This window comes from Anser anser, assembly GCF_964211835.1.
Source record: "Anser anser genome assembly, chromosome: 4".
Taxonomy (NCBI): domain Eukaryota; kingdom Metazoa; phylum Chordata; class Aves; order Anseriformes; family Anatidae; genus Anser; species Anser anser.
Window position 1 is genome coordinate 71616881 of NC_139724.1, and position 14298 is coordinate 71631178.

General features: G+C 45.0%; 1 protein-coding gene across 7 annotated transcripts in view; it reads right to left on the bottom strand.

Moving 5' to 3' along the window:
• The window catches only part of MAEA (macrophage erythroblast attacher, E3 ubiquitin ligase), a 50410-nt gene extending 36295 nt beyond the window's left edge, over positions 1–14115 (bottom strand). For 2 of the 7 annotated variants that reach the window (XM_083836283.1, XM_083836285.1), the window contains exon 1: positions 13960–14115. In XM_083836283.1, coding sequence (XP_083692409.1) covers positions 13960–14028 — 69 coding nt within the window. In that variant the 5' untranslated portion in view covers positions 14029–14115. Of the gene's footprint in view, positions 1–13173; positions 13340–13483; positions 13627–13959 lie in introns of those variants that run through there. The other 5 variants (XM_083836288.1, XM_083836287.1, XM_083836284.1 and 2 more) reach the window with 4 other exon arrangements.
• Positions 14116–14298: the final 183 nt, after the last annotated feature.

Consider the following 14298-nt stretch of genomic DNA (forward strand, 5'->3'; position numbering starts at 1 on the left):
CATTTTCTTCAGTTACCCATATTTACTGGGCTTAATTTCTGCAAGTACTTTGCTAATCAGCTTTCTGCATCACTCCGTAAAGGTGCTTCAGTCAGCAACCACAGAAGTTACTACTGACTTGAGGCACCTTTCCTTGACTACCAAAGAGGTTTTGTTAAATTCTCAACAAGCAATTGAACTGGACACAGACCTAGCCAGTTTGAAAGTCTTACCCTTAATCTCCCTTTTCCTTAGTTTCTTTATCGACGCGCAAGCACAGTAACACTTCCCGTTTCCCATGCCCTGTCTCCGTTGCATGCAAGTTTCTGGCACAGTCCCTGGTCCTATGACATTTAAAACAACTGGACTTTCAATTTCAGCTGGCATCCTCATACACCGTTCATATTGTGTTGTGGTACAAAAGGTTTTTGCATCTTGTTTTAGCCACTTCCCCTCTAACCAAGATTTTTTAATATCTTACGTGGAAGAAACTAGGAGTTGGTGTTTTATTATATCCTCTACAAGTAAAATCAAATATATTGCCAAATAACTTAATGTAACATATCAAGGGGAATGACTTTAAGAGTAAAAGGGAATTTGCACAACTGATAAACTAGTAGTAAATGCTCTTTACCAAAGTCTTTCATAGCTTGCTTGGGCAGTTGTTTCTTACTATAGAGCTTGCAGTTTTTAGGCAGTATTTGGAAACTGCAGACTTTACGGACCTGGATTCTAAAAATGCCAAAATGTAGAAGTTGCAGCCGCTCAGCTCCTTACAGAGGACTTGTCTAGGCTCTGCACCCTGACCCATCGGTTCTGTTTCCTGATCAGCTCCTGCAGCCTGGTAGGGATCCCTCCACCCAGCACCAGTGTGCTCTATCATGAGATTCTTCAAAACATTACAGGCTCTGTAACAATAACTGCACTTTTTATTCAAATAATCGAAGTAAGCAGAAGGAAAAAGTAATGAGATATTCTTGGAAAAATGTAATTCTGAGAAGATTATTCTTTATTATGGTTCATGTTTATTTTCACACTCAGTTATAAAAAAAAAAGTGGACACCAAACTTTCTGGAACATGACAACTGCAAATTTTGCTTATCAGTTGCCACAAGCCTGGTAGAGACTTTACATTTTCACTGCAAGTACCACGCTCTTACCAAGCCTGGATTAAACAGCTATCCTCTCACCAAGAAGACCAGTTTACAGAACTCAGCTTACTTTAAAGAAAAATTAAAAAAAGAAAAACTCTACTGAACTTTAAGCACATTGAAATAAAGCTGCAAGAACTGACCAGAAAGTATTTTGGAGAAGCTCAGTGCCAGTTTGTCCTAGTCATTAAAGCTTGAAAAAACCACACCGCAGCTGCCTAGCACCACGAGTGCACAGGAGGATATGAGGGACAGATGCAAAGTATTAGCAGGCAGCACATCTGAACTCAGTGTCACTAAATCAATTCTGCGTCTTTTCTTCAACTTCCACAGCTGCAAACGCACCAACTGAAGCATGCACTGAACCGGGTACAACTTCAGGCAGATTGCTCTGAAGATTTAAGTCAGAACAGCCCACACAAGGGTAAAAATACAGCAGGGAAAGTTTTTTCCAAGATCAGAATTTTTCTACTCAAGTTTTAAGGACAGTCTGCTTGGCTGGAGACTTCCACAAGTGGCATGCATGACTGTTTCTAGGTGCTAACTACTAACAGGGAGATAGCCACAGCTGAATAATCTGATCCAAGTGTTGTCTTCATTTCATTTCTTCACTGCAGTTTTACTAAGCCAGAAGACTTTGGTGGAGCATGTTCTGGGACAGCACAACCACCTCTCAATCGAGATAAGAATTAGACGATGATCCTTCTGGGTCTACAAGCAGCCTTGAGACTCATACCTGGGTTGTTGAGTTGAGTGGAAGGAAGGGAAAACAGCAGAGCTAAGAATGACAGTAGCAGTTTTTAAGCTTAGACTTAGGAACTCAGCTGTGACGTTAACTGCCTGGCCTTCAGCCCAAACGTGGTCCCCTTCCAGCCCGCGAATGCTAATCAGACTGACTGAGTTATCTACAGAATACATTTCCATCAAAATACATCCTGCAGTAAGCCATTCGTTTACTAAATGAGACTATTTCCTTGACTTTTTCTAAATACATACTAAAACTGGAAAGAAACAGTAAGTATTAAATCCTTGCATATATTCTATACCGATGGTTAGCAAACAGTATAAGTTTCCCAAGTAGTTATTATCACACTATAAAAAGAATCAGTACAGAAATATAAAGTTGAAACAGGCAATTCTCTACATAGCATCACACAATGCATATCCACCTTAGATTTTGCATTAATTGTGCAACATTTTAATGAGATTTTCCACTTTTCTCATGATTTTCTATGTACATCTACACATACACCTCCAGTACCCCACTCATAAATTGAAAATATAGAAATGGGCTGCCCATAAATATTCTTACCTCACCCCAAACTTCTCTATAGGGTCAGGGAAAATTGGCTTCAAAAACCATGCCACGAGGAGGTACCATCTTTAGCCATTAACGCTACAGAAAGGGAGAGTAAAATGGAAATCCCCCTCCCCAAGTTCCTTAATTATATCGATCGAGAAAACTCCAGTGCCTCAAAGACATGGAACACCGGTGGGAGTCAGAGCACCAGACTGGACTTCCGCTGCTTTTAGCACCTTGACTTCCACTAAGGACATCTTGAGACCACTGTGATGTTTTAGCCCTAATACAAACCGTCACCTTCCATGACCTACACAGTCATTGTTCATTCCTTAAGCACTGGGGTTTCCCAACGTGCTTTCTCCCAAGCACAGAACCCTTCAACCAGGTGTGAGAAAGAGCAAGATGAATCGTGGCCAGACCTTTGCCGAGGTGTTAACTCATCCTGCCACAACAGACAAAGCGTGCTGAGTCACAGCTGGAAATCCAGCACTCATCGCCAGCACGGCCAACACATACACCCATTTTATTCAACCAGAGCTCTAACTAATAAGCAGTTAAAATGACAAAAGCTTTATAGACACATCAGCAGCATAAGGAAGATGAAGTCTACAGAACTGGATGTGTGACCTAGCAACAAAGGACAACAGAAAGCCTCAGCACTAAATGCCTTCTTTGTCTTGACTTGTAAGGGCTTTTCCCAAGCTTTCCAGCTCCTGCACCAAGCAGCTGAGTCTGGGGAAGAGGTACTATTCCCAGCAGTCTTAAAGACAGCACGAGATGACACTGCAAAGCTGCTGTCATCTCTGAAAGGTCACGATGAACACATAGAGTCCTCAATAACCAGAAGGGGCAAGCTTATTGCCTCACTTCCAGAAGAGAAGCTGGAAGATGAGGAAGACCAGCTTGTAGTTTCCTACATCTCAGTTCTTGGGAAACTTATGAAAAAAAGATTCCAATGGAAGCCATTTCCAAGCTCACAAATGTGACTAGGAACAGCCAGCCTGGATTTGCCACGAGGAAATCATGCTTGGCACTGTCTGCTTTCAGTGATGAAACCACTACTTTTGAATGAAAGACAGCCCTGGTGGTCTTCATGCCAAATTTAGTAAAGTTTTTGATGTGGTCTTCCCACAGTACCCTCATAGCCAGACTGGGGAGATGCAAACCAACTGGGTGGAATACCCATGGTTTAGGCACCGACTGGGCAGCCAGGCTCCAAAGAACAATGGTCAGAGATTCAAAATCCACCTGACGAGTAGTCAAGACTGCCTGACTCCCAAGGAGTGTGATCAGCTCTCATATAAATGCCTTCATCAGTGCTCTGCAGAATGGGGCTTGGTCAGCAAGCTCAGAGGACAACAAACTCAAAGTGCTTGATAACGCTGGATGGTAGAGCTGCCATCCAGAATAAGCCTGACAAGCTGGAGAAATGCACCAAGGACTTCATGAAATTCAGTCAAGGCAGAAACCAGAGCCCTGCACCTGACACAACGCAACTCCAGACACTACTTCTGCAGAAATAGATGGAGAGGTCCTGATGGACCCCAGGTTGGACAGGAGTGAGCAACAGGCTTGTGGCAAGGAACACTAACCACATACTGGGCTGCATTAGCAACGCTGGAGGCAGTAGCTTGAGAAAAGCGATTATTCCCTATGCTCAGCACTCAGGCAGACTCACTGGGAACATTATGTCTGGTTTTCAGGCCCTTCACTCCACACAGCGGAGACGAGTCCGGAAGAAGGCCACCAACATGGTGGACACAACATCCAAAGAGGCTGAGAGGGGCAGCCGTGTTTCACCTGCAGAAGAGAAGGCCACAGGGAGCTAGGAGAGGCCCAACCTGATAGCAGCCCTCTGCTACCTAAAGGTGAAGGGCACAGATAAGGGCTGGCCAGACTTTTCTCGGAGTTACAGAGCAAGGAGGAAGGAGCCGTAGCTGACAACTGGCACATAAAGATACGAGCGGCTGTAACAGGTAAGACCAGAAGTCCCCCTGCCACTATCCTTTCCCCTGACAGCATCCAGAAAGGGCATGGTACTTGAAGAGGCAAGAACATGAAGTCACTAATCCCAAATAGTTTCTTAGGACTACCTGAGCAGAAGGTAGAGGTTTTATAGCGAGAACATTTCTCATCCACAAGCCCTGCTGGTTGTTGTTGACCTGCAGAACTTGAGCAATCCAGCGTCCTGTGGTGAGGTGTTTCACAGCCTCTTGCATTGTGTGAAGAAACACTTCTGGGTTTTGACTGGTCATCTGCTAGCCTCATTTGAAACCCTTTTATTCTTGTTTTGGAAGAAAAAAGGAGCATTCACTGTCTCCTCACCTCACATATTGTCGTCTGAGATTGAAGAGGCCCTTCATTCTTTGAATACAGCCATTCCTTATCTCTAATCACTTGCCCTTCTGTGGATGTTTTCCAGTCCTTTTTCAAGATGAGACAAGGGTGAAAACCGGGCTAACTCATACTACTCTGGAGAAGATGAAACTCTGGATTTTTACTGCTGTGTAATGAGGGTCTCCATTCTTCCCTTCCCCAACACGTGTCTTAACTTTATCAATATTACCCTGAGTATTCCCAGAAAGCATTCACTATAACCCCAAGATCTCCCTAAGGGATAACAATCACTTCACAGTCAGGTATTTCACGCTTAAGATCAGGGCTCTTTCCTTCCACAAACACGAACAACTGTATTGCGCTACACTTACCTACACTGAATTTCATCTACGATTTTAATACCCCTTAAATCTCTCGTTGTTCTTCTACAGTGCTTCACACTTGAGTTATGTCTGTAATACATTAATTACTTTAGTATCATCAAGGAAACAGGATCGCCTCAGTGCTCATTCTCTCCTCCAAGCTGGTCAAAAAGCTGAGTATCAGTAGTACTGGCAGAGACCCTGGCAGACCGCTCACGTTAACCTTCTGCCATATAGCAGCTGGCTAGGAAACCTTGAATTTTAGCTCCCGTCTTTCCCTCAGTTACCTACCCACGTAAGAACTTCCCTCTTCTTTCCTTCAAGAGTTCCTGGTAAGGGATAATTTCAAAAAGCAATCAGTAATACTCACATATTAACAACGTGTCACTGCCTCCCCCCCTTTAAAAAAAATAAATCACTGAAGTCCAGCGTCTCCGGATGACCTGACTCTCCTTTTGAAGCCCTATTAAATAATGTACTTCATTACATATTTGATTAGGCAGGATAGTGTATGTGCATCAATAAACCATTGGTTGTAAAGGGAAATCAATTACATGTACTGAGCACCTCACCAGAATTTTACTTAAGGAAGCAGAAGCACTGAAACAAATGCTTCTACTTCTTCCTGCATAGCTATCCTAAAAAAAAAAAATCCTCAGACTACTTCAAGAAAAAGTGTATTGACCAGCCTTTATCACAATTTCCAGAAAAAAATCCAGAAGAAAATATACCAGAATTTCCAGAAAACAATGGACACATGAAGGAAGGATTCTCCCCAGGGGAAATAAGCTTATTTACAGAAACTGTTACATCCTGCATTTCTGTTCCTTTAGGATGTAGGATGCTGAACCAGAGCATAATGTTACTGCATGAAATGTCAAATACCAGCCTGATGTTGCCCACAAGTTTTCCCAGCTGGCCTACATTAATACTGAAAGATTAAATTGCACACATTTCTTTCACAGCTGATGTTTTGTGAAAAACCTAAGTTAGAGGAAAAGCAAGCTTTTATCCATCTACAAGTCTTGAGCCTTACACCAGCCCTTTGGCACGCTACTTCTCAAACTGATCTGGCCCCACCCCACAATACAGACCAGATCCCTTCACTTATGCACATTCAAGCCTGAAGAGTTCCAAATAAAAGCAGAAAGCCCAACCAATCTCTATCTGACCAGAACATTAAAAAACACCTCTACTCCACAGCGATTGCATATAGGAAACTACTTCAATCACAGCAGAAAAACCACTCTGTATAGGTACCATTCAGCTATTGGAGATTACAGAGCAAGAGCGATACTTCAAAAAAAAAGTCATCACAATGGAGGAAGAATTATGTGATGGTACTTTCAAATGACAGCAGGACCCATTAATCATTTCCCAGCCTCTGGCCAACTGGAGTTCTCAAAGACTTATTTTCTAAAAGCCATTTTTCACCAAAAAAAAAGAGCATAGACAAACATAATTTACATAGGTCTAAAGTTTTGTAAAAGAACATCCAATTTTCCCCTGGATTTGGTGGAAAAAAGTTAATCAGGTGCAACTCGACCACAGTACCCACTCACAGGCAGGGGCCTGATAACGATAAATCCTGACTTCGTGGATGTCTGTATGAATCATCCTTCCTTACCATTACAGTCTCAGAGCTGAATGTAGATATACTTCTTGCCGTGAAGCGTCCAGCTGTTTAAAGACATAAATATCTATATTGTCTATCCTTTCAAGTGAACCCAGTCTTGGGCACAAGGGAATTCAAAATGGATTTTTAATTCTTATCAGGTACATGAAGTCAGTTAATTAGTGGGAGGGGGAGAAAACAAATTAAGAAAAATAAAATAAGAGTCCTACCAGATTAGGTGGGGGAAAACATTACAGAACTATGCTCTGCTTTCAAGGGAGAGGAAAAATGATGTGCTTCCTCTCACTTGTCTTAGCTTATGAGATCTGCAAAGCACCAGAGAGTTGTACGAATCTACACATTTCCAAGTTAATTCAATAGAAGCCTTTCTGAGATATAAAAAAGCTTTTTCCAATACTATATACTGTACCCTTACATGACATTAAGCCTAGCCATAGATAGGTAGGGAAAAGAAAGGAAGAGTGATGAAGCTCTCAAACCACAAAAACAAACAAACCAACCACAGAAGCAAAGAGAACTTAGTCCTACTTTATGCAAGGGGAAGAGGAAGTATGAGAATGTAGAAAAAAACATCTCCTAAACAGTTTGAAAATAGACAGCATTGTAAGAAAAGGTAAACTGAGCAAGAAAACACCTTTGAGCGCTAAGCTGCATCTTTAAGACACAATTAGGTCTCCATGCTTACCTTCAACAAAACAGAAAAAGTCCAGGACAACTATTACAAATGATGCCGGGTGAAAAATGACAGTACGATAAACTGTTGCAATTTACCCCTCAAGCCAATAACAAATCAGTATTTCTATGCAGAATTACTGAAATCCTGAACGTTTGTTTATATTTCTTCCTCTAACTCTTGGATTATTTTAGAGCTGAGATGGCATCACTATTTCTCACTGAACTCATCCAAAATGTAAATTACATCATCACTTATTCACAGAATGAATTCTTCTGATTCATAGCTCTTATCAGTCCCTTGTAGTAATATTTTTTCCTTGTTCTAGGCAAAATTGGAAAAGGAAAAGAAAATTAAAAGAAAGGAGAAGTAGCGTATAACTGAAAGGAGAGGCTTAGAATAATAGATTTAGGTTTAATTAGATACAAGCATGAATATGAATCCTTGAAGAGACAGATCAAAACAGAAATAATAATTGCATAAGCCTAAATGCAGTTGTAGATCATTTGGATTTTTTAAAAAAGTATTAATTTTTTAAACAGCTTAAGTTTCCAAAAACTTAGCCAAGTGTTTTACAAAGCCACCATGTGGGTATACAAAAGTGGCTCACATCTTCGCGTGAGCAGGCTGACGGCCATTTCAGAGTCCTGCCTAGAGCCACGCTAATGGCATCACAGACTGGTCACTCTCATGACATACGTTGACAGCTGCCACCTTGGCCTCACACCTTCTTTAGATCCTTTATTCGCCAAACATTTCTTCGTTTCAATCACAGTACCACCTCTTTAAATGAAAGCACTTGTCACTGTCCTCCTGTGTGTATGCACCACCATGCTACTGGCTGGAGCCTTGAGGCTAAGGATCCTATTTCTGCTCCGATTGCTCCCAAAACACCTGGTTCCAGCTCAAGTGACAGCACTGCACCTAACCCATAATTAAGGATTATTGGTTCAGTAGATCTGTATCAGGAAATAGGAATGACCAAAGTTCTTCTCCCTAGATTATCTGTATTACCTTAGTTCTCGTTGCAGCTTACAACCCAAGGCAATCCATAGAAGGCTCGAAACCAAAACCGAAGTAAATCAAGAGCAGACTATGAATCGGTTAAATTACTGGGCACCATAATAAAGATAACCTGACAATCTAACCCTGCTTTATTTAAATGAGCAATAACGTAAATCAGATTGGATTAGGTAAGCATCAATACAGCATATTTCACATCCTGTGTCAGCGAATACAGCCTGAAGATGTGCTACGTGGAAGTAAACTATGGGAGGCCAAGCACATCGTGATGGTGGCTTCTTAAGTTCACAAAGACTGATGGCACTGGGTGGTCCGTAAGATCCCATAAGAGCTCCACTCCTACCGCTGTACATTTTCCTCTTACTACGATAGCTTCAAACATTTGCTAGCTCATCTTTACTACTGTTTTCCAGCTTCTGAAAGCATTCACTGCTCAAAGACCCACGGATTTCACAGATATTCTTGCTTTACATCAACATTTGAAGACCCCAACATGTTAGCTACCATACAAACATCATTTCTGCATCTAAAACTTAAACAAACAAAACTCGTAAGATCACAGGGCACTGTCCTGTGAAAACACTACAAATCAAGTATGCGGCAACTGTGAACTGCAGCATCAGATTAGAATTCACATTGACGATACTAACAGGAGGTCTTCTGCAAAATGTTTGCGAGGATTTTCCTTGAAGTATTATCAGTACACTATTGTGCCTCCAGGAAAAAAAAATCAAGCAACACGCCTAGCTCATGGCCTAGACTGCTACTTACTGCCTTTTACTGTTTTCTTCCTTCATTAATCACTTGCAAATGTAGTTTATACGCTGAGGGCAGGGGTGGAAAAGAGACCAATTCCCACAGGAGCCAACTCCTACTTCAGCTGCCTTCCGATGTTAAACTTCCCCCGAAGTCCCAGAGTTTCAGATTTCCCATTGACCAGAGGCACGTGGAGCCCAGTGCAGGAGAACAGCACGCAGAAGATGTCACGCTTGTTTGCTGGCATGCTCCTGGTGTGTTGAAACAGGAAGTGCATTATTCAGCAACATACTAATGCTTGGTATGGCCATTTAATGCACGCTACGTGAGTCAGAGCACCCAGCCTGAAGACTGATTCCGTGCGAGATACGAGCGTTCATGCTGAGTTAGTACAGAGGTGACTTACTGCTACAGCCAGCTTCAGCCTCCCACCTGAGAAGTGTTCACTTTTTTATGCACCACTATATTGAAAGGGCACTGGGTGTTGGAGTTGTATTACTTCTGTCCTCTTGTTCCACCTATATCACTCACTGAACAACTTCTGCTGTTGTACGTTCAAAGCTTCGATATTACGAGCCGTTGAATACTTCTGTCAAAGTACAAAGCCATGTTTAAAATCAACAAATTCCAGTCAAGCTTATGAAGGCAGGAAAAAACGTAGCGTGATTATGCAAAAATGAATCTTGCACCTTCTCTGCTCCAGCAGGAAAAGACGCTGACCTAACAGCTTGCCAATCTTCACTACTGACCTAGACGATGGTTCAGAGCACACCTTCAAAATACCAAACTTGAAGAAGTTAATAGGTTAGATGGTCATGCTGCCATTCAGAGGGACCTCAACAGGCTGGAGAAGTGAGCAAACAAGAACATCGTGAGTTTGAGGGAAATGCCAAATCCTGCACTTTGGGAAGGAGCAACCACACGTTGGTTAAACACGCTGGAAAGCAGCTTGGCAGAACAGAACCTGGGGATCCTGGTGGACAAGCTGACCATGAGACAGCAGCACACCCTTGCAGCAAGAGCAGCCAGGTTGTGTTAGGAAGACCGTGGCCAGCAGGCCATTGAGGAAGGTAAGCCTTCCCCTCCGCTCAGCACAAGTGCAACTCCTCCCGAGTGCCGTGCCCGGTTCTGGGCCTCCAGTACAGACATGGACACGCTGCAGGGAGTGCAGCAACAGGCCACCGAGATCGCTCTGAAGTTAGAGATTCTGTCACACAAAGAGAGGATGAGAACTGGGATTGTTTAGCCTTGAGAAGAAAAGGCTCAGAGGGGAATCTTATCTGTATGTAAAAATACCTGATGGGGAAAGAAGGCAGAGCCTCTCTACTCTCAGTAGTGGCCAGTGAAGGGACAACAGGTAAAGGGCACAAACTGAAAGACAGAAAAATTCCATGTGAACAAAGGTTTTTGTTCCAACGTTTGACCCTGTTATGGATTAAAAACAGGTTTGCCCAGAGAAGCTGCAGTCTGCACCTTGGAGATATTCAAGGCCACACCAGACACGCTCCCAAGCGACCCGTTCCAGCTGAGGCTGTCACATGCAGAGGATGCTGGAGTCACCTCTCCAAAGACCCTTTCCAACCACAGTTACTCTGCGAGTCTGTGAACTCAGGACAGAAACAGCGTGTGCTTCGTAATCCTGGTCTGCTATCTGTCCCCCTAGTTAGCGATCAGGTAAACACGGTATTTCCATGAGAAATTCACATCTTATTAAGTCTGCTGCCAGAATTCCCCTGCCACAGCTGCCAACAAAAGAACCCAATCAGCTGCGCTGAGATGACGCTCAAGTATTCTGCGCTTCTACAGCTCTCATTTTGATCTGTCTTTTTCTTGAAGCAGTAACAGCACAGCTAACCCTAACCTGCTGCCAACGAACTGCCCAGATAAAAAAAAAAATTGACACGCGATCATCCCTTTCTTTCAGGTCTTCCATCGTGCAGTTTTGGGGTCTTATTGCACTCCATTTGCTGGTTCAGTTTAACAATTATTCACACTTCTAAGGATACGGACGCATTATCTGGTTTCCTGTCATCACTTGTTTATTAGCGTTTCAGCAGAGAACTACGGTAACAGTGTTCGCATTCATTCCTTTTCTAAATTGCCAGCTTTCACGTTACATCCTCTCAGAGGAGGCCAGCACAGTTCTCTAGGAGCAGGCTCCCCCTCCCACCCCCCCTCCCAATGCCACAGCACTTTGAAGGAAGAATAGCTGGCAACCTGCTTGTCCTTGACAAGGGAGGAGGGATGTGGGGGAAATATTCAAACATTATTTTGTACGCTTAAATAGCTTGCCTAGATTCATCTGAAGAAGTCCATTTACTTCTCCTGAGCCGAACCGCTGAAGAACAGCTGAAGCATTTCCACTTCTGCTGCAACCACAATCTAGCTATGGCAAAGGGATTTCCCTTTGCAGTTTTAAGCACTCTTTCACATGAAAGGCACTCTGGAGAACGTACTGTAAATGCAGAGCTATTACACAACCATCATCTAGCGATGCTGGCATGAGGAAGCTAGAGGGAGGAAACAGGAAAGATATAAATACAAGTCTACAATCTTTCATATTTCACTTACATCAGGGAAAATCACCAGCGTCCAAAGCTCTAAGAAAAATATCTGAGCCACTGTGTTGGTAACCGTAATTAAAAAAAAAAAAGATACTTATTCATTTCACATAACTGGAAATAAAAATTCACAGAGGCTCGGTCCTACAGAAACTTTTAGGCACCTACCTCCTACTGAACAAAATGGAATTTGGGATCAACGTGCTTCAGTAGACTTTAGCCTTTAACGCTCATTTCTCCCTGCTGCTTTTTCACCTCCACCACTAAAATGCTCTGATACATGACTCAGAGCTAACAACACTTAAGAGGACATATTCAAAGGATTTCAGCAGACACTGTTCTCGCAGGTTTTTTTTAAAAACAATGAAAAACGCTACTAAAGATTACAGAAACAACCCAGAAGTTGAATGGGTGCTGGGAAGGATCAACAAACATCAGCTTTCCTAGGAAATAAAGGAGTTTCAGTGCAAGGGTGTCTCACCCTTCTACTATTTAGCCTCCCAACATTACGAACAACATTCCATTCTCTGATGTATATTTTTGTTAAGATTTTTTTTTGGGGGAAAGCATGCTTGGGGAAACGTAAGAATTAGTCCAAAATATTAGCCAGCTTTTAAATGGCTGGCACCTTGACAACTCATCTTAAGTCATAACCAAGAAAACAAGAACTCGCTGATCCTCACTGCCAGTAATTTTTCAGGAATGTAACAAGAAAAGCTGTGATAACAACTGGAATACATCTGAAACGCGGCCATAAAACGATCGTCTTAACTTTAAAGGCCTTCACATTGTTCTGGCCGTGGAAGGTGCTAGAGTGGTCTCTAAACCTAATTTAAATTTTAAGTCTGGCAGCGTCAGCTTTGAAGAACGTCGCGATGACAGAAAGAAGCCTTCCTATGTGAAAATGGGAATCGAGATTTTGTCGTTGTCCTGCTCCTTGGAACTAAGTAGAAAGCCAGGAGAGTGGAGAATGAGGACATGCACAGGAAGAACATGGCTAAAAAGCCTGCAAAACAAACACTGCAGAAAGCACACAGCACTTACTGTGTGAAAGTGCAGCATGAGCTCAGCATAACAAAGTTTAGTCTGCAAAGCACCTTCTATGCATGGGGGAAAAAAAAAAATACAACACGTTGATACGCCAACCTGGGAGATGCTTAAATAAGCATTTTGCAGTACAGAGCCTTCTCCTAGCTCCCTCCCACAGTCGTAGCTATTAATTTGGTGGACCTCCAGACAGCAGACTTCAAACAAAGGTTTCCATTGATTCCTACGAGCATCTTCCTTCCAGTTCAACAGTTCTCGGAGGCGATGACCTTAGCGCTCGGCACCGAGTCCTTCACTCGCCTCACAATACCTAGGGAGAGCCGGGGAGCAGCCAGGGGGACCTACCGGCCCTCGGATGTTGCTCAGCACCTCGAGGAAGCCTCTGAGCTCTCGGATCCTCGCTCCCCGGGCTCAGCCGCCTCTCCAGGCCTGCAGCACGTCCGTCCCTTTTTGTCTTTCAGCTCATCCCCACCTTCGGGGAGCCGAGGAGCCAAGGATCCATCTTCCCCCCCCCCCCAACCCCACAGCAGCACGCCCCCTCCCGCCGCCCTCCCTCCCCCCCATCCCCAGCAGCCTCCCCAGCCCAACCGCACCCCCTTAGACCCCCCCCCCCCAAAAAAAACACCCCACAGCGCCCAAATTTCCCCCCACAGACCCCAACCGGCTCCCGAGGGGCTCCCGGCGCCCATTTTGTCCCCGCCGTCACTCGGGGGGACGGGGACGGGACACGGGGAGGGGGGCACGGAGGAGGATGGGGACAAGGGGGGGGGATACCGGGGGAGGATGGGGACAAGGGGGGGGACACCGAGGGACCTCCCCCGTCCCCTGGGAGCTCTCGGGGAGGGCTGAATATTCCGGGCACGTCCCTCAGCCCCGCCGCAGGGGGAGGGGACGGGGAAAAGCGGCGGTGGCAGCGAGCTGGAGGCCGAAGGAGGAGGCTGGAGCCGAGGCTGGAGCCTCCCTGCCTCCCCCCCGGGGGCTCTGTGAGGAGATGTGGGGGGGGGAAGGCACCGCCGTTCGCCTGGAGCCTTCCTCTGCCTCCTCATCACCGCTCAGCCGGGCAGCTTCACCCTCCCGTGTTAACTAAGGGAAGCAGGAGGAAGAAAGGGGGGGGGGAGGCCGGCCACCCACCTTGAGAGTGGGGTACTCCTGCACCTTCAAAGTCATTGAGAGCTGAGCAGCTGATTCCTGCACCGCCATCTTGGAGCAGGCACCAGCCGCCCCCCTCCTCCTCCTCCTCCCTCCCGCCTCCCCCCGGCGCGCGGGGCATGCCGGGTAACAGCGGCCGCCCGCCCCCCCTCCCGCGCGGGAGGGACGAACCAACGCCGCTCCCCCCCCTCCTCCTCCTCCTCTTGCTGTACCTCCCCCCCACCGCCGCGGTGAGGTGGTACGCTCCGCTGGGAGGAGAGGGAGAGAGGAGGCGGGGTGGGGAGAGCCAATGGGGGCGGGTCTTTCGGACGCGCGTTGGCG